Genomic DNA, 26,792 nt, shown 5'->3' with positions numbered 1-26,792 from the left:
GATTAATCCATTAATAATTTCAGCTATAATTATTAAGTCAAAGAAATGATTTAGAGGCATTGCTAATTGGACAACTATTGTGTGTCCAAAAATGTTTGATTTGAATAAGAGAAGACACTCTTACGGATTAGAAAAGTATGGTTATTTAATAATTAAGCCTCTAAATGTTGAGAAGTACCTTAATACACAGGGGAAAGAATTGTTTAAAAGAACGTGTTAGATCATATACTTATTAGACACCACTTTGCTTTTATTATTGTTGTTGACAGAAAATTTAATTGTTAGGTATAACTATCTATGGGTCTTTTTCAGTAAAAGTCATCAGTCCACTTATGTCCATTTATATTTTTTTAAGGAAAAAATTCTCATTAGAACCACATTTTTTTGTGGAAGCTTTTGGATACAAGCAATGTTTCCATTTACTGTTACCCAGGAGTTGATATGTGGAAGCATTTCATCAAATTCAATAGGTGTTTGTACATTAATTGTTCACAGTTAGGCATGAGTCTCTGTTTTCATCTTCACTTCTTTGGGGCTCACTTTAGATATGAAAATAGTACGTATGGCATTTTATATTACCCTTCCCTTCCTATTCAAGTTTAGTGCTGTTTTATTCTTTAGGATTATCTTAAAGTTCTATCATTTTCATTTGTGATAAACAATGTCAGAAATTACTTTTATCTTTGGCAGTTTGGGGACAGCACATTAGTTCTAGTAGAATGGACTTGAATGCATGTGAAGGCGATTGGTTAATATATTTTTCCATATATGGTTCATTGGAAAGTAGATCGTCACACAATAGATTTCTTGTAACAGTTCATTTGACTCATTACTTAGGAGCAAGAAAGTGTTTTTCCATTATCAAAATTGAGTTGTTTGATTTCACTTTACTTTGGGGCCCCCAGGAAATTGCATGTTGTTTTCAGCACATTGTCATTCAGTTGAATTGAAATTTGGGAACTAATTGATCAAAGAAAGACCCTAGAAAGGAGTCTGTGCTTGACGGAACAAAAGATGTTTTAGCATACAAATTGATTTTACCCAGGGGATACCACTTTCTAGTTTTCCTTCTGAAGTATTTTTTTCCAATTAGATTTTATTATGCTTGGTCTCACCACATGGAATGCTTCATATATAAGGTAGATGTAAAAGAGAAGGAGAAATGACCCATTTGGCCCTACACCAGATATTATATTAGTATTTGGCAGTTGCTGGTTGGAGCATAGCCCTGAGAAAAACTGTTGTGATTCACTATGATTATACACAGACAGCTCCATATGATAGGTGACTGAGTGAGGTCATAAATAGCCCCTATTTCCTGTAACTGATCCAATGACATTTGCAGGAATAACTCTTGATGCTGACGAGGGGTTTCTGTTATTATCTGAAGTGTTAATTAACCTTGACCTTAATAAACAGCTTTCTGAAGTGAGGGGACTGTGTGAACATCAAGGATGTACTAAACATTTAATTTGTTGCTAGGAAACAGTCAACACTGATATCTAGCCATTTACTGTTGAGGTCAAGAGGATCCTTATGGAGCTTTAAAGTCAGGCAATAAATTTTGCTTGAAAACAGATTTATAGAAAGGGATCTGATTTACAAGATGAAAAAAAAGGTATGTTGCTGTTCTGAAGGAATACAGTTTAGATTAGTGCCTTATTTACCTTCACCCTATAAGTAAATGGATTAGTTTCTATTTATTATTTTATAAATTTGAGGACTATTAACCACAGGAATTTTTAATGAAGATATATTCAGAAATATGATAAATATAAATTTCTTAAACTATCAAAATATAAACCCATTTCTAGAAAAGAACAAATACTTCTTATTTACAGATCCACTTGATGCAAAGAAAACTGGACAGTTTTGTTATCTTTTGAGGAAACTATTGTCACATTAGTTTTAAAAAATGTTGTACTTAGTGAAAGCAATTGGAGAACTGATGCTGTCACCATACACACCTGCCCAACTCTTGAAGTGTAAGTTTAGTGCAACCAATAGTTAGAACTAATCAGTTGTGATCAGCAGTTGAACAAAGTAATCAAAATATGATACTAACCATTATATCCCATTTCCTGAGATTTAACACTTCAATAGAACAAGCTAGTGAAAACTCAGAGGAAAATATACACTTTAGGAATGACCCAGAGACCCAGTGAATATATATACTGTAAAATTTCTCTATGTAGTAAAGATCATTGAGAAAGTCTTTTGTTGAAGACATGGGGGGAGAAAGACCCATTAAGTGTGAGGGAGACAATAATTGTCCTATTCCCTGAAGAAATTCCTTCTCCTTTGACTGGAGCCAGAAATGGTAATAAGACTGTGGGAAGTGGGCATTATGAGTCTTTCTTCACATGTTCCTCATTAACTAAAAAATATACATAAGGATTAGAAAAGAGAAATAGAAAACACAGGTAATCTCATGATATGCCATATAATTCAAATTAACATGTGAACTTAGTAGGGTCTGTATATAAAAATTAAATATGGCTAAAAAAAAAAATGAACTACCAAACTGTGAAGAAAAACATGGAGGGACCTTAAATGCATACTACTAACTGAAATAAAAGTACTATATGATTACATTGCAAAAAACATAGCATATGATTCCAACTATATGGCATTCTGAAAGGGGTAAAACTATGGACACAGGAAAAAGATCAGTGGTTCCCTACAGTTAGTGGAGAGGGAGGGGTGAATAAATGTTGCACAGGGGATTTTTAGGACAATGAAACTATTCTGTATGATACTGTAATGATGAGTACATGTCATTATACATTTGCCCAAACCTGTACAACCACCAAGAGTGAACCCTCATGTCAACCAAGGACTCAATGCAGATTTGTCTGTTGTAACAAATGTAGCACTATGGTGAAGGATTTTATAGTCAGGGAGGCTGAGCACCTATGGGGGCAGGAGGTATATGGGAACACTACTTCTGCTCAATTTTGCTACAAACTTAAAAATACTCTTTAAAAATAAAGGCTACTTTAAAATTTCAATAGAAAAAGCTACTGTATTTCCCAAAGCATTCTTTATACTTTGTCTGGAAAACAACAGAAAAATGTATTGTCTCACAGTTCTGGAGGCTAGATTAAGGTGTCAACAGGGTTGCCTCCTTCTCAGGGCTGTGAGGAAGAATGAGTTCCATGCCTCTCCCCTACTTTCTGGTGGCCTTCTGTCAATCGTCATGTTCTGTAGCTTTTAGACACATTGCCCGGATCTCTGCCTTGATTTTCATGTTGCTTTCCTCATATGCATATGTTATTTCCAAATTTCCCCTTTTTAGAAGGAAATCATCATACTGGATTGGGGGCCCACCCTAATAATCTTATTTTGACTAGATTACTTCACTAAAGAACCTACCTCTCAGGTTACATTCTGAGGTAGTGGGGATTAGAACTTTAATTAGGACACAATTCAACCCATAACAACAACAAATTTACCAGAATGGCCCAAAAATAAGCAAATAAAACAAAAACATATGAAAAATACAAAGTATTGGTAAAGATGCAGATTTTTATCCATTGCTTGTGGGGGTTTAAACTGTGAGAGTGGAATTTATTTAGCATCTATATTATGGATATTCAAAGCAGCACTCTCCTTAATAACCCACAATGGAATCTGGCCAAACATCCAGTCCATCACCAGTAGAATGGATCAATTATGGCATAATCCTACAATGGGATACTAAATAATGGAAATAAACAAGATACTTCTGTTTTCCATAGCACGGATGAATCCCACATTGAGTGAAAGACACAGACACAGAAGTAGTTTTGTACAACTTCATTGATAACAGCTAAGGAAAGCAAAACTAAAAAGCAAAACTAACCTATGCTAAGAATAGTTAATATATTGGTAACTGTTGACATGAGGACAGGGACTGAGAACATGAAAGGAGAGGTCTCTATGGGGCCGAAGTACCACTTTATTGCTTTGATGGTATATACAAATCTAACTTGACTATAAGTGAATGCATGAGGACAAATTAGTAATGCTTTTGGAAAACTTAAACAATATATAAACACTCTCTGTCCCCCCCCCAAAAAAAAACCCTCGAATATTACCCTGATTTTTATAGACTTTTATAACATAAATGGAGGAGGATGAGGGAAGATAAACTTAGTTAAGATTAAGAATATTTCCCAAAGTATTCTTTATATTTTTTGGGGAGAAGCTATACATTTCATTCATATAGAAAAAAATTAACAGGAAAACTTAACTTTTACTGCTCTAGTAAATTATGGGTTTCATTTTCCTTTATACAAGATTAGGAAAAAACCGTTTTCAGTTTTTTACATTCCCTTTTAAGTTCCTTAACATTCTTTCTTTTCTGTGAAACATTCTGGTTCTTCTAGTTATTATACTGGTTTTTATGGAGAATGCTATCAACTCATAAGAAGAAATGGGAACAAATCGAAGATGAAATAATACTTTGGTATGTTTTGGTCTAAGGAAAGGCATACATGACATTTTTCTCTAAAGATTTTAGTTTGAGAAAATAAAATCCAAAGCATTTTATCCCTCAATAAAATGCTACTTTTCAACCTAAAGGGAAAACAACCTGTGACTTGACTGAGTGCTTGATTTTTGCATGAGTATGTGATTGAAAAATAATGAATTTCAAGGTAGTGGGGTAAGTAGCAAACTATGGAATCCCTCTTCTAGCTTACTGTTCTTTGATTTATGCTTCAGGTAAAAAAAAAATATCTCTTCTATATTCAATATTTAAGTAGTGGTTAAAAAGCAATGATGAAGAACCATGTTAACCTCTCATCTTGCTCTCTTTACTGAAGAGCTATGTATCAAGACACAAATAAGAAATGTCCCCCATCTGGTGATAAAACCACTGAATTTCAGACAGACCCCTAGAGCTCTAAAATGAAAACAGGAAGCACTTTGAGACACTGCGTTCTGTGTGATAGAAGTGCTCTTCAGCGATAACAAACATTCTTCAAAGGACAACTTTTTTTTTTCTAGGCCAAAAGTAGCATAGGTTAGTTACAAGAATGGTGAAGACATGCAACCCAAGGGGGCCGGGAGCATCAGGGACTGAATAAAAAGATAGGCATAAATGCTACTTGGCCAGACACTTGTGGCTCACTGAAGCCAGCAGGTTTGTTTGTGATGCAAAATACTGCAGCCTAAAATGATGCACCTCTTTCCCTAGATGTGTTGGTGTGGAGCAATGATCGAGTTATTCGCTGGATACAAGCAATTGGACTTCGAGAATATGCAAATAATATTCTTGAAAGTGGTGTGCATGGCTCACTTATCGCCCTGGATGAGAACTTTGACTACAGCAGCTTAGCTTTATTACTACAGATTCCAACACAGAACACCCAGGCAAGCCCCTTTATGCCGTAATTGCGCTGTGTCCTAGTTTATATGACAATAAACTAAACTTTTAGGGAAAAAAAGTACAAGTTGGCTGCATATTCATGATGCCTAATGAGAGTTAGCTCAGCTCAGCCTTTGAAATAGGTCAGTGGGGCTTTAATTTCAAGCTTACTGGATTTCTAGCCAAAACAAAATCATAAAATTAAGCAGAAAAAGGGATGTAGGGGTTATGTAGTCCAACCTTCCACCTGAATGCCAGATTTCCCAAAACAATATCCCTGGCAGATGGCTTTCAGTCTCTGCCTCTCTGAGAGGCGTTCATTCCTATTCACATGTCTGAATTAGACAGACACTTAGCAGTGACTGTGCCACTGATTCCCCAACCTGGGTAATTATTTGAAATCTCCAGAGTTCCTTAAAAAATGTAAAATAAAGCCTGTGAGCTTCATCACAGGCCTAAGAAATCAGATATCCAGAGATAGATACGGTGTAGGAATCCCAATTATCTAAAGTTTCCCCCAAATTGATGAGCACTGGGTGTTATTCTATATGTTGGCAAATTGAACACCAATAAAAAATAAATTTATTTAAAAAAAAAGTTTCCCCTAAATAATGATCACTGGCCAGGTTTGAGAATAGACATGATAAATATCACACAGAAACGTGATAAATATCAAACATAAACATGATAAAAAAATTGGCAGCCTGGACTTTTTGTTTTTATATATTGCTAAGCTTATATGAAATATTCAGTTGGAGGAATATTTTCAGTTAGGTCCCTGGCCCTTGACCTCAGACATCTCTGAGAGGCTCTCTCTCCGCTGTCCAGAGACTAAATACAGAACATTGACCTGCCTTGTATTTAAATCTAAAAGTTACAATGACTTAAAGACATGAGGTCTAAAATTTTAAGCCCCCATAAATGAAACAGGATGGGTAATGTTGACTCAGATGAATATAATCTCTGTGATTTTGAAAATAAGATGTGACTTCAGCGACGGTAACTGTACTTTGACATCAACAGGCAAGGCAGATTCTTGAAAGGGAGTACAACAACCTCCTGGCTCTGGGAACTGAGCGGCGGCTGGATGAAGTAAGTCCTTCTGTGTCATTGGCAAAGGATCTAAGACAGTCCAAGTCTAAGGCTCTCAAGGGATAGTGCTCAAAGTTCATCAGATGCTTGATGCTGGAGGGAATCTAGAATTTTCCCCAGTATTGTTCTTACATATTGAATTGTATTACTCATTTGATTTGAGAAGCACCTTTATGAATTCATAAGTATTATCATGTCAGCAGTTAGAAACACTAAGAAGTAATTCAGAAAAAAAAAAAAAACAAACAGGCTCTTTTATGAGCTGTGACTGCAAAATGATGTTGAGTGACATTTAAAACAAACAAATAAAAAAAGCAGAGATAACAGTCATCCTGATAAATTCAGCTTTTTATTAAGGAATGTGCTTATTTCTTAATTATCAGTAGGTCTTCGCAGGAAATTTTAGGATATTAAAATGAAGAGAAAACTTGCTTTCAGTAAATGAGAAGCTTTTCCTGATCTCAGATAGCATTATTGAGTCTTCCTTAAGAACATAGGAAAAACACGCTGAGTGATAGGATCTGAAAGCTATGTAGAATGTAAGAATCCCGAACATAATATATGCATGTTTAAATTATTTGGAAAATAATAAGCAGGTAAGTAGCCTCCTGAGAGGAAGGAAACACAAGGGACATTGGCAAACTCTGTGCATTGGTAGACGCTGTGGGCTTTCATAGTCCTTCTGAGTTTGTTACAGGGTCTTTCTAGAAGAAGTAGAAAGCAAACCTGTGTATGAAGGGGAAAATGCAGAGATGCACAATTCTGTGTTGCAAAATCCAGGTGTTTCTTAGCTAAAGAAAAGCTGATTAAAATAATTTTGTGAATGAACCCAGCAAATCCTAAAATGGGCAATTATTCCACATACAAATGAGTTGGGGAGATGCTTTTGGATTTATAAAACCCAAGCTTTCCTTTGCAGAGGAGGTTATAGACAGGCTAGCTTTATAGTCTTGACCTCACTTAACTTCCTATAAATTCTTACTCCTGTCCAATCAGGATCTAGTGATTAATATTTTTAAAACCCAGTTAATATTTAAGTGATTTTAATTTTATAAATAGTTTGATAATATTTTTTAGTCCTTATTCTTAATTGTCGAATCAAAAAGACAGTCTACATAAACCCTACATACTTCTGAATAGAATTATTCTCCTTGCTTAAAAGTTGCAAAAGGAATTTTAATAAGAGCTATTAAAGATCTGTCCTATTGCTATATTTTAAAATGTGGATTGACCCCAAGGAGCCAGGCAGAGACACAAGCCTATACGAGGTGGTGTTGCTTTCTGAAAGTAATATAAAGCAGAAAGGTCTAAATGGAATGTGACTATCTGCCTTTAAAATATGCTGCATCTTTTTCTTATTGTTAAAAGCATGGCTTTTAACTCTGAAACTCTAGTCTCAGGACGCCTGGGTGGCTCAGTGGTTGAGCACCTGCCTTCGGCTCAGGGAGTGATCATGGGGTCCTGGGATCGAGTCCCACATTAGGCTCCCTGCAGGGAGCCTGCTTCTCCCTCTGCCTGTGTCTCTGCCTCTCTGTGCCTCTCATGAATTAATAAATAAAAACAAACAAACAAGAAAACTCTATAGACTCTTTTGTCCTAGTTGTTTGTTTTGGGGATTTTTTTTTGTGTGCATTTTTATTTTTATTTTTTGAGTGTGAGCAAAAATAACTAAACAACTTACCCGAACCAGAGTATACTTGTTTCTGGGGCTGATTACATTCAGATTCCACTAAAAGAATTTGAGAAGTGCTCATGTGCTTCTATAGCCTTTAACGACAATTAAGTGGGTATCTTTTAACCTCAGGTCATGGAAACTTTCTCTGATGTTGTCGCTTGTAGGTCCCATTAGCTTTCTGCAGTAACGCTATGTTAAAATAGCAGCAGGAATCATTATTTAAATCCTCAAGTTGCATATTTTTGAGTCCTTAACCCATCCATTATAAGAGTTGTATATCCCTATAATGTAATGTAATGTTTTGTAAAACTGAACAATATTTATCTTTCTGCAGCAGCTCTTTCAAAATTCAAGAAATCAGAGAGGGCACAACTGTGAAATTCTGCTTCTTTTCTTTATTTATAAACATTTGGAGGCCTAGGACCATGTAGAACCTGGCAGCTGAGAAAAGGAATAGCAGATGTCTCTTAAACTGTAAAAACTGTAAAAAACTGTAATCTAAACAAAATGTAGATTTGGATAATAACGATTCGCGTAGAACAATGGATATATGTATAAATCATTTCACAAATAATTTTATTTTTCCAAAATGACTCTGAAATGTCAATGAAATAAGCAGACTATGCTGAAGAATCCCTTACAGTTTTACTCATTTCTAGCAATGATACTTTGAGCTAAATATCGATCTCAATGTGAAGTCCTGAGCTAGTAGCGTCAGTCCCACCTACTGGGCTGTAACTTTAGGGGATAGACAGCTGGTCCCTAAGTGAGAGACTTAATCATATAAGAAGATAAGTTCTATGCAGAATGATTAATATTTTCCTTAGAAATCAGCACAAATAATGATTTGTTTAATACAGAACAATACTAGTTAAATACTAGATTACATATCACTCCTTATGAATTTAGAGGAAGATCACTGCATCTGAGCAGATACTTTGTGTGCACACAGGGCGGAGAGCACATCATGATATAACAAAATCAGCAACCGGCATTACATTTATAAAAGAGCAACGAGAATTATGTTATACGTTTAGTGGCATCTGAGGAGCACGCATATTCTTAACAGGATGGTTTCCTGGGCTGCACACGTTTTTCAATGAATTACAAGTTAGTTCAGTATCAGCTGAAATCTAACGAATAACAAATTCAGAGTTTCTTCCACAGACTATAGGCTATGCTATCTCATATGATCCAGGCTATATAAAATATAGCTTTTCCCTTTCTCTCGTTTACATAAAAATAAAATTCAGGAAATAGTTGCTCAAGTTTGTGAGTCAAATGCAGTTTGCTCAACACTTCATCCCATACAGTGAAATCAGTTGGCTTGAAGGGTAACAAAGAATAGCTAATATTCTTGTCAGAGAAATTTTGGGGGTTTTACTTTAAGTTTTCAAAACTCTTTACCTCTGTTGACAGCAAACGTTCGAAGTCACAGTAACATTTTTATGAAGACATATCCGTTGCAGATCCCCTGTGTTATCGTTTTGGCGTCAGTAGAACTCTCAAAATAAAGCATAATATATTCCATATGTATGCTTTACAGAAAGAATATAAATAATCAACAGTACATGTTTCTAAGCAAACAGTTTTAAGTACCTGTTGTTATCACATCAAATTATATATATTTTTTTCAAATTATATTTCTGTCTTGGCAGAGTGATGACAAGAATTTCAGGCGGGGGTCAACGTGGAGAAGACAGTTTCCTCCCCGTGAAGTACACGGAATCAGCATGATGCCTGGGTCCTCAGAAACATTACCGGCTGGATTCAGGTTAACCACGACATCTGGGCAGTCGAGGAAAATGACAACGGATGGTACAGTAGTTTTGCATTTCTGCTCATAAAGTAAAAAAAAATTTTTTAAAAACTGTTTAGCAAATGCTAGTATCATTTTCTGACCTTGCATAGCTTTCTGGAATTCTTTTCTTAAGTTGGTTTGCTCTGCTTTGAAGTTTACTTTGCTTTCATCAAAACCCAGACTCTTAGAAACTGCTAATGCATGAACCCATGGCACCTCGTTCACATTTTTCAAAATAACTTATAAAATCCTAAAAAGAACAATTTTGGCTAATGTCCACATCTAGGAAGAACAATACTCATCTGCATGATTTGTGTTTCTTTACTCTTCTATTCTCAAAGTCAACAATGTGTTTTGTTAGAGGTTGGATTTGGACTAACGGTCCTTCGTAAATGGAAATTAACTCCCTGGTCAGCCTACGTGTCTGAATATTATGAATTTTATATTTTGTCTTAGAAATCCAGACTCATCAGATATTTTCACCTCTGAGGCAGAAGGCCTTAAATAAACAAGCACAACTATGAGAAGAGAATTAAACAAACACAAAGCCACCAGTAATTTCCCAATTAGTATTATTTCCTTCTGTGGACATTAGACTTGTATTACATACGTCACAAAAGGAGACAGCGATTCTGAAGGAGAGACCACTTTGAAAAAGTAGTCCCAAAGTCATTTCTATTTGGTAGGGATTAAAAAAAAAATTATAGTCCCCCTCTCTTTATTAAGACAATTGCCTAGAATCATTATTTCTTTGCAAGGTTATAGCTATCATGGCCCGTAAGATTAGTGCCAATATAAACCGTGATCTCTGACCTACATGTCTTCTAACCTGTTAATATTACGAAACATGTTACCAAAATTCATGAGGAATTTAATGTGATTAAAATAAGTGAAGAAGCTCTTCAATACTTGGAGGGAAGAAAAAAAATCCACCAGACTGAGTTCTCTAGGAGCACTCTTTGCTTCAAAAACAGAAGCACCATGGGGAGCTGCTTTTGTTACAGGCTTCATCTAAGGAGGGATACACAACAACTCGAAAGTACAGCCGAATCACCCTGGAATAAATTTTCATTAGTAACTTGGTCTAGAGGGAAGGGATATGAGTGGCTTACGTCTGAGAGAAAGGAGGTCTACTGATACGCTCAGGATCCCTTTACGCAGGGGATGATCTTTCTCATCTGAGATGTTTGTACTCAGTCATCCAAGTTCCTCTAAAGCACTTTTCTCCGTTTGCAGTTGCTTCATCAAGACTGCAGAGGTTAGACAACTCCACTGTTCGCACATACTCATGTTGACAAGCCACTCAAAGGAGGCAGCACTGACTTGCTGTGAGTAGCTTTCCTTGGCGGACAAAGAACAAACCACCCCAAAACGGAACCTACATAGAGTAGTAAATATACACGAAACGCTTTGGGATGGCCTAGCAGTCCAGAAGGGAGATAACCCCTTTGGATGGCTAGAGGGCTTCTAGAAGACAAGTCTTAATATTGTAGCTCTTGATCTAGTCTTTCCCATCACCATCTGTCTGCTCTGAATTAATGTCCCTCTGTGACAGGCCTGCCACTGTCTTATTACACCTCAGCAGGCTGCAGCCCAGGCCGCTGTCCCCTACTTTTGAGTAGCATTTAATATTGACGCACATAGCATTTTACTGAGGACGGTTTGGCACTCTCAGAATAACACACTTTTAAGTGAGTATTTTCTATAGGGGAAGCTGAAGTAAGCTGAGGGTGATTCTAGTAGGTACCCAGAGTCAGAGAGTAGCAGAGACAGGAAGAGGAGTTAGAGGTGGTTTATTATTAAAAACAAAAGTATAACTGAAAATTTTGAACTTTCGGTATGTCGTCTCACATCACTGTGATTTATTATATTTGTTGAAAACAGATATGAGTGTTAAGTATCTGGGGCTTACAGCATAGGAACAAAATGAAATTATAAGAATGGCGAATAGGACTAAAAACTTGATACATAATCATAAGATATTAGGCATTTGTATTAAGAGAAATACTAGCTGATGGAATCTACTTCCAAGCCCATATAAAAAATGGAGTTTTACTGAAAACCAGTCATAGTAAGACTGTGGTTTCCTTAGGTTATTCATGTCAAATGCTCATGAAACTTTTTTTTTAACCTACAACTCAGTTTTAGCACAATATTTACCACTTAGGATGAGTTAATATTTTGGAAAAATAATATTTAGAGTCCAGTGTGTGCACAGGGATGGGGAGAGGAAACAGTTGTAGGCAGAGGAACAGCTCATCTTGTGCTGTTTATTCATTGCCTTGAACTAAAAGCTCCGTGCAATTTATTGCTGGTCTTCGGGGCCTCAAGTGGGAGCTGGTACGCTGCCTTATTTGGGTCACTCTTTGAAGCTGCTGATAAAACAAAAAGCTTTCTGATAAGAGATTTAATTTCAGAATGTAAAACCTAACATTAAAAATTTAATTACGGTATACAATTTGGCATCTAATTAGGCATGATCTAAAGGATATAATGATTTGGCTAAATAAGAGGCTTTCCAAAATACTGTTTGTAATAGCTTCTACACATAACATGATAATTTCCCCAGGAACTGAATACTTCACTAATTTACAAATGACTATTTAATATGTTGAGTAGTGCTTGCTGCTTAGTTCTTGACTGATGGCTAGAATTGCTCTGTAACTATTTGCAGTCTGTATTTTGTGCATGGCATTCTGGGTCACATTTCCCAGTTTTTACCATTAAGTGGGACGAAGGTCTTTATGGACAGTAACCTAATCTCGGACAACCAATTTCTACTAGCACTTTTGTTATTAAAATAACTCAGAACATATTATTTATTGATTCACTTGTGTCAGGAAAAGAAATTGTGAGCTTCTCCTAAGTATGTTATGGCAGGAAGGAATCAGTGATGCCACAAAACTGATCCAAATCCTGTAGAGTATGTTCTTTCTTGGCATTATGTTTTCATCACCATTAAACAGAGGTGTCTTTTCAAGAGCTCTAAAACTCTGGCTCTGGCTCTGTGAACTAGAATAAGACTCTCTTCCATGAAAGGGGTCAACTCAACCAAACTTACTGATGAGCACACTCGAAAATTTTCAAGAGGACTGCTCACATTTTCTGGGAAGACCTTTGTTTCTCTTCACTGCCATGCTTTCCACAAACTTGAGCAGATCTCGTTATTCATTAAGTTGGCCTGCACAAAATTGGAGAGGAGCAAATGGTAATTACCTAGAGCTCTGGGTCAGTTCCCAGCCGACGTTGTGTTCACTGACTCAGGGCAGACATAGGCAGGCTGCATGGAGGAGCTGGTGCCAGCAGTGGCACAGGGGGGTCTTCCAGTCGGGGAGCTGCTGGGAGACTAATGATGTGCATTCAATATTTTAGATGTCGTCTTTTCCGTCTACTCTACCTAAAGTGCACTACCATCTCAGAAGACGAACAGCGAAAAACCTTTGTGAAGACTGAATTCTAAGGAAACAACCACAAGTAATGGTTTATTAAGCTGAAAATGTGGTTTGGGGGGAGTCAGATATTAAGTTTGATTAGTTTACTACAATTGTAAGACAGTGCTTAAGTCATTTGAATAATAAACATCATCCACATCATAAATTCTGTACAACAGATGCTTTTATGAAATGGAGCCACTTGTTTTTTCATGTTTTATTGTAATATACTAGGCATTTATGTATTACTGTGTATGTATTTCTTTTTAAATGTGTAAGTCTTATGTAAATGGATATAAATATGATTTTTAAAAAAATAAAATATATGGTTCATGGAGTCTCGAGTGCAAACATTTGACAATTCCAAGTACTGTTTGTATTTTACCATTCCACCATTTTTACAGTTTTTGAATTGTAACAGTCAAATCGATATGTTTCTCCTTCAAGTCTGTCAATACCTAAAGCTGAAAACCTGCCTCTGATCATGTAAAAAAGAATGATTTAACCTGGAACTGGAGCCAAAAATAGTCCTTTAAAGGCAATCAGGGATGTCCTATATCTTTAGAAATAGCACTGTGATGGCTCGATCTCCTTTTCAATACAAAACAGAGCTAAACTGTTTACAAGAGTCAAAAGCAATTATTTAAAAAAAAATTTCTAAGGAATAAACATTATCTTCTCTTGTTACCTGTGGATCAAGAAAAAAAGAAAAAAGAAAAAACTTCTTTACTAAGAACCACATGTTCATCAGATACCTTGAACCGCCAGCCAGCACTGTTCAGTGCATGTCAACCACTGCAGAGTCTGAGGCTCATTTCCATTGAAAAAACAACAACGACAACAACAACAAAAAAACCAACAAAACTCAGAAACCTTTCCCTTTTGTCAATGTAACAGGGCATTAGCCAGACTCATGTCTAATGTTATAAGCTTCTAGCCAAGATGGCCTTGCTGCGACTTCCCTGAAGTCAGTCTTATCAGAGGAAATAAATGAAAGACAGAATGATTAACATATATAGTGTATAAAAGTATAGAAGAGTAATCTCTTCCCTGTGGCTTTATTTGGTGGTGTTACTGTTGTTTATTCTTTGTTTATATGGGAGATTTCAAAGTAAAACCTATTTAATAATACCATTTATCTAACTGCTGATTTTCTGCTGCTTGATCTTATGAAGCGCAAGACCTGTCATTAGTAATTTCCTTTTTGTATTTAATTTGCTATGTTTGCACGTACATTACATTTGTTTTGATGTCTATTTTTGTTTAACAGATTCAGTCAAAAGGTAATGGTAACAGAAACCCTCTCCATTGTCAATAAAAAAAATACTTCCAGTTCTCTGTTTAATCTTTGTTTTCTAGTCACATAATGTTTAACAACTCACTTAGACCATAATGCAAATTGTCCTTTTAGTGACTCTCAGTCTAGTATTTAGCATCAAAAGTGAGTCTGCCACAAGAGGGAGCACTAAACTTGCTTATGGAGGTGATTTTAAATGTTCTAGAAATGTTGCCTGAGCAGAAACAATGGGAAAGAGCTTTCTAAGCTCGTCTGGTCATGGGGATCTTGACTTAAGGAAATGAAATGTAATATAGAAACTATGATACTATAACAACAAACTAGATTTGTATCTACTCTCAATACCTGACTTAATTGCATAATCAGTTTCTCCTCTTTAGAGATCATCTGGTAAGAAATATGAAATAATTTATAATAGACTCTCCTGTATCGAAGTAAAAAGATCAACCAGTTCCCTCAAAAAAGCATAAAATACTCTTCAACGATAATTTCTTCCAGCATCTAAAGTCCATTTAATGAGTTAAGCACAAAATCTCAATATTTTTCCTTCTGACCATCTATCGACTTTATAAATTTTCACATTTGTAATGATGAGAGACTTCTCAAATACAATTTTATGTAAATAAAAATGCTCCTTAAATGTAAAGTGGGTCTAATTTGCATATATTCAATGTATTATCTTGAGCAAAATAACTCAATTGGAAAACAACTTTTCCATAGGTTTTAAAAGAAAGTCTTTAAATCTTTCCAATATCTTACAGTAAAAAAATTCTTTGAAGATATCAAAAGACGGTCACGAGGACTTTATTTCAGCACATTTAAATATGATTGCATTTTTAGTGACATTATATTATATTTAAAGACACATTTATTCCAGAATATTTTAGGTACCATCTTGTGAAGGCACTTTCTGTAAGTATGAAATAGAAAATTGCTTTTCTTTTTCCTCCCAAATTTTAGGCAATCTACAATTGAACTGTATCTTTCTTGCCCCACTTTTAGTGAAAGTAACAGTAGTTCTGATTCTTCAAAGGAGATAAATTTCTTCAACCAAATGCAAGAACAGTACTTCCTCCCCAGGCTCATGCACTGTTTTCCAATCTCATTCAACTGGAAAATAACTCAAGCCTGATTGCTAACATGTCCCTTCAGAATTGATTGCCAGGAAAAATGTGCAAGAGGTCCACAGATGTACCCTACACACAATTCTCAGATCTGCCTTTGTTTATACCTTGCAAATGAACAATGATAATTCATTCAACTGAAGAATTTGCCATTTCAAATTAACTGAATCTTATATGAAAAAATAAGGTAATTTTTAATGTTTTAACATTAAAAGTTAAGTTTACAGCTGTGATGATGGGCAAAATGTACCCAATATACCCGATAGAAGAGACACTATAAGGAACCCGACAGCTTCAAATTACAAGTTGAATGTCTATTTAGTTGGTTTAATTCCAGATACTAAAATAATTAAAGAGAACAGCTGAATATGTTTTTTCTAGTGTAACAATCAAGAGGCCAATTTAAGCGAATGGGACTTGCCTTTGAGAAGCCATTTATTTATATAGCCTACGGTCCAAAAAAACAAAACAAAAAACCCTATCATTTTCAGGATGTCTTATATAGGTTGTAAGTCATTTATATGAAGCAAACAAGTAATTAAGCTCTTATGTGTTATTTCTCATATATATTTCATAAGCCTAGACTATTATGATAGGACAGCTGCTCTTAAAAATAATGGTCCTGATGAACTGAAAGATTGAGAAATACTTTGAGCACCATCAAAGACTCAATGGGCATGGTATGCTTTTTTTACTTTAAATGTATTCCTTGATAACTGCTATCATGTAGAATCCAAAGTAAATCATATATCTATCTATATCTATCTACTCTGGCTAATTGGCACATTACCATAAGCTTATTAACAAAGACTAATTTTCAATCATTTTTCTTAAGTTCTCAATACTTTTATATAAGTTTAAATGAAGAGATGTGTTTGGATGTCGCTTGTTTTCTAGCGAGTTATTATTTAAAAATTAGAGATTTCACATAAAAATCGGGGTCTCTTAAAAACTCCTGGTCTTTAGCATAATGTAAAAACCTTTATATTTCTTCTTTAAGAACCTTCCTTGTTAGTTTACCACATTTCTGTGTCACATCCTTGTTTTTATAGGAAGCTGCAATCATTAAGTATACAGTCAACTAAGACCCTGAGACAGGAGGAGGAACTCCAAACAGCTCTCATCTCCATTACAAAGAGATTGGATTAAATGACCTCTAGGATCTGTCAGGCATGTGATTTCCCCTGACTAAGTAAAAATGACCTGAAGTCACAGCTGTACTCTGGTATATAACCTTCCCCCAGGAAATGTAGGACTAGACTTATCGTCCTATCTAGAAAATCATCTGTCTAGATGATGACCTAAAACGTCCCATTTTGTCTATTTCACTTAAAATATCCATGCATGGGGACATCTCAAGAATATTAGCAAATATTCAGAATTTCTATAAGAAAAATTACAATTACTTTCTAGTTTCAACTTGAGTTTTAGGTTTTGGGTCAAAGTTACAGATTCTTCATTTCAGGAAGTATTTCTATATTAACGTGTCTATTTCAATTAAAATATTCAAATGGGGTAAGTTTTTAAAAATCATACATTAGTTAATCTTTTCTTAAATCAAGTGCTATGCAACCCATGTTATAGGCAACTGAAAAAGATGCTAATTGGGTCTACTCAAACAGAAGGCCTAGGTCTTTCACTAGTCTTCAAGTACTTTTTTTAAACCAAGCTTTACAATTCATATTTCAGTTTGCAAGGAATTTCTATTTAAATATTTATTTATGAAAAATCCAAAAATTTGACTCCAATTAGAAAAGTGACTCAATTTGACTCAAAATAGGAAAAAGTCATGATGATTGCTTCAGCACTTCTTCTATGTGCCGAAAAATGCTGGGGTCTTCAATTGTAGGTGTTATCTGGAAAGAAAATAGGAGTCAGATGAATGCTCTTCTTTGAACCCCTTCCATCTCTCAATAATCAGCAATTACCGCATTCCCCATCATCTGATAAAATGCATATGGAAATGTTAAAAAAAGAAAGGAACTCCAAATTTAATATTTTAAAATGTATATATAGGGGCACCTGGGTAGCTCAGTCAGTTGAGCGTCTGCCTTGGGCTCAGGTCATGATCCCAGGACTGGGGATGAACTGGTGTTGGGCTTCCCGCTCCATGGGAAGCCTGCTTCTCCCTTTCCCTCTGCCCCTCCCCCTGCTTGTGCTCTCACTGTCAAATAAATAAATCTTTAAAAAAATAAAATGTATATGTAGTCTTCCAGAGTAATAAACTGTTCTGTTAGCAGAACTATAGGTCCTAAGTGGTATTTTCTCTAGAATCCCTCTAATAAGCCTTTCTATGTGCCTTTATAGAAATATATTTTTTGCATTTGTTCATTCAACTACTATTTACTGCTGCATCACCTTCTATTAGATCTTGAGGATTAAAAACATGCATATCTATGCATGTCTAAAGCCCACAGAAATTAAAAGAATATATATACTTGAATCAGCCTAATGTTTTCCATAATAATTTTCACTCAAAACAGGAGGAATAATTAGCAAATGCATCAATTAGAACTGTTAAGCGTATATAAGCCCAGCCTCAATTGTTTGCTTTCTCATTCAGTAATAGACATAAATGACTACAATGAAGGAAGTTGTGTCTTTAATTCAGTAAGACTGCGTTTCCACAAGTTGTTTAAATTTAACCGATATACTTACTAATAGTGAAAGAATTTCCACACACTGGCTACTATCATCTCAAAGCATAAAGCATATGCTTTTAATTAATCTGTGTTTCCACAACCCGCATTCCTAGAGAGCAGCTATGTAGTTTCCTTAACATTAAAAAATATACATTACTGCCAAAGAAGTGGGGAGAAACGTGTCCGAACATTCTTGACAATTCACCTTATATGGCTTGCCATTGACAAGGGCGGACAGGGCCGACCTGGGAATTTTGCCGGACCTCGTCTTGGGTAACTGTTTGACAAACACTGCATTTCGAAAAGCAGCCACAGGGCCAATGCTCTGTCGAACATGTTTTACAATTTCTTCCAAAACTTGTTCCTCTGTTGTATTTATATCTAGGGAGAGAGTTCAGATGATAAGCCAATTAACTTTAGTGAATCATTCAGGGTCAAACACCAGGGAGGACAAAGACTTCTTACCTTTTCTCAACACGCAGAGTGCTAAGGGGACGTGACCTTTCAGAGGATCTTCCTTGCCAACAACAGCACAGTCGGCCACAGTGCCATGGGAAAGGACTGACTGTAATAAGGAAAAGCATTCATTTAGAAAAGATGTGTGTGTGTACATATATTGTGTATAGACATGCAAACATATATATATTCATACACACACACACACACACACATGTAGGTATGTATTTCAATTGGGAAAAAAGTACATGTCCGAGAACTCAAAACCTATAGCTGCCTGCGTGGAAATTACTACTGATTCACAATTCTGATCATTACAACTGGGGTGAATGAATGGTTAGGTCCCCCTTGGTAGTCACTCACTAGAGGCTAGCAGTAATTAAGACAAATTGCCTTGTTTACCTGGAATGTAAGGGAATTGTTTCTTCATCTCACTTGCTCATTAACGAAGTCAGGGCAACTAGGCAGTGGGTACCACATGGGAACAAATTGCATCCGAAAACAGATGACCTCATGGTGATGTGGCTTTAGTGCTGGCTACCATAAGTGCACTTTCCAGAGAAATCCAAGGCAGCCCCATGACTAAACAGTGATTTTATTTCTGTATCTGCTACTGAGCCATGAGCAGAGCATTTGTTTTATTGAGTGACCACCCATCCAGAGAGGATTTTCTGACTTGAAAGTAAAAGCTGGGCATGGCATGAAGCCCTGACATCAGATAATCACCCCTGTGGAGGAATCGTTTTCATACTGCTTACCCTAAGCTCTACATATCTTAAAGAACAAAGCAGCTATCTATCTGGAATCACAAGAACCTGCAGAGTAACCACATGAAATACAGAAGCTTAGGGTTAAAAAAAAAAACAAAAACACATTTCTGCTATGATGGTACTTTTAAAAATGATTGTTCTATTCTGAGAGAGTAATAGGTATCTCAGTGACTGCAAATCTCTAATACCTAGAGAAAACAGTGCCCAATATACTGACAGGTCATTTGGCACTTCTCTCTCTCTCTCTCTCTCTTTTTTTTTTTAAGATTGTATTTATTTGTTCATGAGAGACAGAGAGAGAGAGAGAGAGAGAGAGAGGCAAAGACATAGGCAGAGGGAGAAGCAGGCTCCCTGCTGGGAGCCCAATGAGAGACTCGAGACTCGATCCCAGGACTCCGGGATCACAACCTGAGCTGAAGTTAGGCGCTCAAATGCTGAGCCACCCAGGAGTCCCTCATTTGGTACTTCTCATTCTTTCTTCTATTAATTCTTTCAACAAATATTTACTAAATCCTTCTGTGTTCCAACCACTTCACTAGGCTCAATGTGAGCAAAAAGAGGTAGAGCACTGTCTCACAGTGCTTACAGTCTAATGGATGAGACTGTTTGCTAATAAACATGACTACTTATTATTAAGAATATTTAATATAAAAGTGACAAGGGCTCTGGGGAAATACCTTGGTTTTTATATGAGAACTACAGCAAAAGCAGCCAGAAAAACCTGGGCTTTTATATAAAATATATGGCAAGAGCAGAAGCCTACCAGTCTCAGAGAAACCTTCGGGAAACGACAATGAGCTCAGGCCTACAGGATGAGTAGACATGGGTTAGGCAAGGTGGAGGGGCAGAGCAAAACCCTGAGGAAGGACTTGGCACAAACCATTCAAACCTGAGAGAAGCTAACATTGCTGGAAAGCAGAGAGCAAGACTGAGAAAAGTGCAAGAGGAAATGAGGCTGCAGAGGTAGAAAGGGGCTGTGCTAGGGACTTCCAATTTATTTTAGTAGCATTGGAAAGGCAATAAAACACTTTCAGGAGTTGAGGAGGAGATACAAGATCTTTGTGGATTTTTTTAAGAGACTTTATTTTTAAGAGTAGTTTTAGATTACAGCAAAAATGGAGTAGAAAGCACAAAGAATTGCTATATATGTCCTGCCACCATATATGCACAGCCTCCCCCCCTCTCAAAACCCCTCACCAGAGTGGTATATTTGTTAGAACTGATGAACCAACACATCATTCCCACCTTAGTTCATCGTTTACATTAGAGTTCACGCTTGGTGTTATATACTCTATGGGTTTTATGACATATATCCACCATTATATTGCATTTTTCAGAATAGTTTCACTGTCCTAAAAAAATCTCCTGTGCTCTGCTTATTTGTTCTTACTTCTTGCCAGCCCTGGGAAAACATTGATCTTTTCAGAGCCTCCAAAGTCCTTTTTCAGAATGCTGGAATCATAAAGTATGTATTCTTTTCAGATTGGCTTCTTTTACTTCAGAGTGTATTTTGAAAAACAAACGTACTTTGGGTTCATCATGGAGAACAAAGAGAGGATTGTTATGGGTGAGTATATTACAGTTTATTGAAATTGCCCATGAGACTACCACAGTAGTCTAAGGCTATGACAGGGGGTAATGAAGACTCTATAGCTTCCTTCTTCAGAGGTAAAAAAAAAAAAAAAAAAAAAAAAAACACAATTTTATGATAAATTGGGTATGGTGCAAGAAGAAAGAGAAGAGAAATTAAGAATGATTCTGTGTTTTTTTTTTGTTTTTTTTTTTTTTTGGCTTGAATAGCTGATTGGATAGTGGTACCATTTTCTAAGCCAGAAAATTCTAGTAAAGGCTAGACTTGGAAGGCATGATCATGTATTAAGTCTTGGAGATATTCCACTGAAGCACCTTTGAGATATCCAAGTTGAGGCAGTTGAATCTGATGGGAGTCTTAATTTAGAGATGCACATTTAAATGTCATTAATGCATAGATGATAAAAACTAGACATAGATTTGATTATTTAGGGAGAAAGCAGTGGGAAGAGTGAAAGTCCTAAGGAATGGGAACATCTAATGGCTACATGAAAAAGGAGAAGCTGCCCAACTAGACTAAAAAGGCACAGCCAGAGAGAGGAGAAAAACCAATGGAATCTGGGACATGCCACTTTCAAGTCCCAAGTTTCCATGAAGTCTTCTTTTAATTATGCCAAGTTGAGAATGAGCTGTCTCTTCTCTGAGTTCCTGGAAGACTCAGTGAACTACTAAACTGGTGCAAGCTCCATGCCCTACCTCGCACTGGCCCTAATTAAACATAGAAATCAACATCTCCTGTATCCTATTGTTACCATCCACTTTGAAATACTGAGTTGTAAGAGTTGCCATCCACATAGTTTTTGACTCTTACGCTGCTGAGGATAGTATGTGTTAGATAAATGATTTTTGGGCTATACATTTTATTAATTTCATTGCTGAGACAGAGATGTGCACCTCATCTTCCATCAGTTGGGCTTAACTAAAAAGCTTCTGTAAAACACTGACTATCCAGACCATACAACACAACCTTCTCCTAGTGCTGCAATCTGAACTTTCAACGTGCTTCCAACAGCTTTCCCATTTGCTAAGATTTTATTTATGTTTCAGGTCCATATGCTTCGAGACAAATTTTATTGCCAGAGATTTGTACTGGTAGTTAGTATAGTGAGTCACAGTCTTTGGAAGAGAATATTTTGTCCATAGCAGATAGGATATAGACTTGGTGGGCCCAATGCTGTAATTCCGGTTGAGGAGTTCCTTAATGAGTGGAGGAAAAACTTTTACCTGCCTACCCAGAGTTTTGACTGTCAAAAAGAAAAATATATATATTAAGTTTTTCACTGGTGTCAGAAGCCTCTACTCCCTTGGTTTTTAAAATGACAATGTAACTATTCAAATTACTATTTAAAAAAATCGATTATCCAGATATTTTGTCACCTAACCAGTATAACTATAATTTTAACTAAATCAAAACACCAAACCTTCTAGTTTGTCCTTATTTCACCTTATTGTTTTCATTTCGCCATGTTTCCACCCTCAGTGTTAGTATGTTTAGAAGTGGATGGGAAAACGCTGCCAAGTTTTCCATACAGGTAGGGTATTTTATTTTATTTTATTTTACATATTTATTTATTCATGAGAAACACAGAGAAGCAGAGACATAAGCAGAGGTAGAAGCAGGCTCCCCTTGGGGAACACGATTCAGGACTTGATCCCAGGACCCCGGGATCAAGACATGAGCCAAAGGCCACTGAGCCACCCAGGTGCTCTGGGAAGGGTATTTTAAAATCAGAAGTAATACATAACACAGTTTTCTTCAGTATCAAAGCTTCACATTTTTTTTTTTTGCCTCATTTGTGGCCAAATTCTTAAAAATCTGTGAACAACATAATCATTTACCAGAATTGTATATCATCTGTAAATGAGGTTCATTATTATAATGGATAAAATACTATATTAATCTATCAATGTTAAAAAGATGCCATAAAGGGAAGGAGACAGCTTTCTATGTTGGCTCCACAAATAATATCTACATGCCAAATTATGATTTCAACAACTGAATCGTTAAAAAGAAAAGCATCAAAGTATGTCTTGGCAACATGTAAGGGACAGGAGCCAAACAAATGTCCTATGGGGGCAAAAATATCAAAAGCCACTTTTATATATTTCCTCCACATAAAATCCATAAGCATCTGTGATTAACTGAAAGTTAAGATCTGAAAAAAATGATACAACTTGAGGGGTAAAAAACACAAACGTGTGCAATAGTTCCAACTTACAACTTTTCGTCTTTAGGGTTGTGTGAAAGTGATACATGTGCAGTAGAAACTGTACTTCACATTTTGAATTTTGGTCTTTTCCCAGGCCAGCAGTATGCAGCACACAATCCTTTCTTGTGATACTGGGCAGTGGCAGGAAGCCTTAGCTCCCAGTCAGTGATCACTGTGTAAACAACTGAAACACTCACAACCACTCTGTACCCATACAACCATTCTGCTTTCATTTTCAGTACGTATCAAGAAACTACATGAGGTATTCAACATCTTATGATAAAGTGTCCTTTGAGTTAGGTGATTTTGCCCAACTGTAGGCTAATGGTGTTCTGAGCATGTTTAAGGTAGGTTAGGCTAAGTTATGATGTTTGGCAGGTTAGGTATATTAAATGCATTATCAATTTATGATATTTTCAATGTATGATAGGTTTACCAAGACGTGATCTCTTTAACAAGTTGAGGAATATCTGTATAAATACAGATGATAGGGTAATACAGATTACAGGGTAAATGGGCCTGGTAAGTGCCTGTCATTTGTTGTTTCTGGGGTACTGTCATTTTTGTGTAAATTTTAATGGATTTCAAAGGTTCTTTGCCTTTAGTGGCTGAATTATATTTTTAAGTATTTTAATATTAGAAGTATTAGTTTAAATCAAGAACCTACATAAGATGCAATGAGCCAGTCTTTGGCAAGAGATTGTCTCTGCAGTGGGAAGAAGAAGAATGCTTTTTCATTGCCTCTGATATTGGAGTCATCTAGGAAACTGTCAGATTCTGCATTATCATCAATATTCATATTTGTACTCAGGAAAATATTCAGCAATTGTACAACTATTTAAATTCAGTAGTCATTTATTGCTGGGCAGAACTGAAATTACATAGCATCTTTGTTGAATACACATTTTATGGAAATATATTCAATCCTGAAGAACTCACTCCTAAAAATAGCAAACAAAATAGCTAACTTGGAAAACAAACAGAGAAACTTTGGTTCAAATAACTTTCCAAAGGGCAAATTGCAATGAACACTGCCCTAGGCTTTAAGTTCCGTTTTTAAACTCCAGACTTCCAAGTTCCCAAGGATACCAGTAGGATTACTTAACAAAATGAAACTTAAGTTACAGGTGAAAGAATGAAAACAGAGAGCCTAATTTGTTCCCTGGAAGTGTCTTTGCAGCCTGCCCACAACAGTGAAAGAGACCCAAGCATGAAGGACCACATTAGCTCCTAGGAATTTTGGCTCATAAGATCTGAACTAGCAGATTTCAGACCCAATTTTCCTTAAGGAAAGGACACTTTGAACTTCCACCAAGTGTCCCGAGTGTCTAGCTAGATGTCAAGCCTTCAAACATTAATCAACCTTTCAAAAAGAGATGATTATTACTTAATAGTTACAGAAGGCCCTTATATGTGTTGAGATCTGCAAGGATAAGATCCTCTCAATTCAAGAAAGCTATTCCAGAACTCTATTTTCTTATGATGAGAACAAAAAAGAACATACAGTTTCCCGAAATGTTTTTAATGTTGTAATTTTAATAGAATTTCTGTTGGATTCAGTCATATGTAAGGTAAAGCACTTGTCATGTTTTAATCAATTTATTTTTTCATATTTTAATTTAAGAAACTGGATAGACACAGATTTTCACTATCTATGAAAACAACATCCAGTCTAATTATTACAAATGAGGGTCCCATGAATTAAGACCCTGAAGTCCTATTTCAGAAACTCAAAGTAGAAATCCAGCATTAGAATTGACAATTAAGAATCCTAGTCAGAGTCCTGGAAAGCATTTACATAGAAAGTAAGGTTTGGACATTTTAATAAAAGTTGGTTATGTCATCAATGAGAACGTTTCACATACATATTAGTTATCAACGTTAAGCAATTTTGCTAGAGGTGGGGAAAAAAAAACAGGAAAGAATATTAGTTTAAAACTCTCTCACAGATGCCAATATAAAGAAGACAAACCTGATAAGAACTGAGGTATTAACTTTCTTATTAGACATAAATATACAATAGAGTTAATCATTTAATTCACATAAAGGGAGACATTCACTTCAAGTAGGCTTGAGGGCTGACGGGTGTCCTATTATGTGCTGTGTGTGACAAAATTCCTGTTGGAAACCAATGATTCTATTACGCTTTTTTTTTTCAACTTTATCATTTTACTGTCTACCTTCTGCCTGTTTCATTCTCTGATTATATACACTGAGAAGGATGTCAGTAGAAACGTATTAAAGCATATATTTAAATAGGTTGATACTTCTCTTTTTTTGTTCTAAAAATAAAACAGAACCAAGAACTTTGACTGATAATAAAAGCCTTGCATATGTAATCTCCATATTTTGATTAGCTGAGTCTGCCAGAAATGCAGGTGAATATTAGAGGTAATCTCCTGAAGGCAAGAAATTAAAAGTTCATGCAACCAGAACCACCTTTTGCCCACACGCCAAAACACTTGAAGCTTGAATTTCAATTTTAGGTTATTGCAAAATTCAGAGTAGGCTAAAAATAAGGTAATATTATAATAGCATACAAAGCCACATATTCCAAAATATTATATAAAATATTTTCCTTTTACTCAAATAATATTACATTGTCGCACACACAAAGCCAACATAACAAGAGGTGTTAAGCTATTTGGTTTTCCCTGATGATAAATAAGTATGACTTTTAAAGAAGGTGACCATCTTTAAGTTATAAGAAGGAGAACTCAACTTTGATTCTGCATGCTCTCATCTCTGAATTATTTTTAAGCATTTTCTTTCATTTAAATTTCAGTTTGCTCTATTCCATTTAAAAATAATTCTGGGTTTTTGGTTCTGAAAACGATGGAATAAATATGTTCTATCTTATCTCTTTAACTATTGTTAATGATTAATAATGTTAATAATTGTAATGAAAAACCCTGGGCTAAAAAAACAGATCAGATGACTCTATTAGAATTATAAGAGCTTGAGACACAACCCTCTTTTTTGCTTGTTTCTTTGGAGATTTTGAGTTTTGTTGTCATTATGGTTTGTTTGTTTGTGTGTTTGTTTTGCCTCCTATATATTCTGACCTGGGTGCTTGAGTAGCCCAAAAGGTGGAACTGCCAATAAGTGCAGACAGAAAAGCCCTAAGAAATGTTGACCTTTACAGAAGCCCAGGGAAAGGAGCAGAGGATCTGGGAAACAATCCTTTTCCTCTTACCTCCCTACTGTAGGTGAACACCAACAAAGACTCAGTGCCCTTCTCCCTTCCTACAGAGCTGTAGCGATCTTGTTGACTCTCCACGCCCTACTCCAAGTGAGTGCTGGCAAAAGAGCAATGTCCTTTCTTCTCCACTGCTGGTGTGCATCCTGTGG

General features: G+C 36.0%; 2 protein-coding genes across 25 annotated transcripts in view; one reads left to right on the top strand and one right to left on the bottom strand.

Moving 5' to 3' along the window:
* Positions 1-14,697, top strand: part of PPFIA2 (PTPRF interacting protein alpha 2) — a 469,116-nt gene extending 454,419 nt beyond the window's left edge. For 20 of the 23 annotated variants that reach the window (XM_038558539.1, XM_038558538.1, XM_038558557.1 and 17 more), the window contains 5 exons: positions 5,183-5,358; positions 6,377-6,445; positions 9,779-9,938; positions 11,158-11,249; positions 13,294-14,697. In XM_038558539.1, the coding sequence (XP_038414467.1) occupies positions 5,183-5,358; positions 6,377-6,445; positions 9,779-9,938; positions 11,158-11,216 (464 nt within the window). In that variant the 3' untranslated portion in view covers positions 11,217-11,249; positions 13,294-14,697. The remainder of the gene's footprint in view (positions 1-5,182; positions 5,359-6,376; positions 6,446-9,778; positions 9,939-11,157; positions 11,250-13,293) is intronic. The other 3 variants (XM_038558544.1, XM_038558553.1, XM_038558552.1) reach the window with 1 other exon arrangement.
* A 724-nt stretch (positions 14,698-15,421) lies between these two features.
* The window catches only part of ACSS3 (acyl-CoA synthetase short chain family member 3), a 142,482-nt gene continuing 131,111 nt past the window's right edge, over positions 15,422-26,792 (bottom strand). For both annotated transcript variants that reach the window (XM_038558560.1, XM_038558561.1), the window contains 3 exons: positions 18,881-18,980; positions 18,621-18,796; positions 15,422-17,629 (listed from right to left, as the gene is read on the bottom strand). In XM_038558560.1, coding sequence (XP_038414488.1) covers positions 17,561-17,629; positions 18,621-18,796; positions 18,881-18,980 — 345 coding nt within the window. In that variant the 3' untranslated portion in view covers positions 15,422-17,560. The remainder of the gene's footprint in view (positions 17,630-18,620; positions 18,797-18,880; positions 18,981-26,792) is intronic.

Source organism: Canis lupus, chromosome 15, assembly GCF_011100685.1.
Source record: "Canis lupus familiaris isolate Mischka breed German Shepherd chromosome 15, alternate assembly UU_Cfam_GSD_1.0, whole genome shotgun sequence".
NCBI classification, from domain to species: Eukaryota; Metazoa; Chordata; class Mammalia; order Carnivora; family Canidae; genus Canis; species Canis lupus.
Note: the sequence above shows the minus strand (reverse complement) of the source record. Positions and strands in the feature narration are given on the sequence as shown.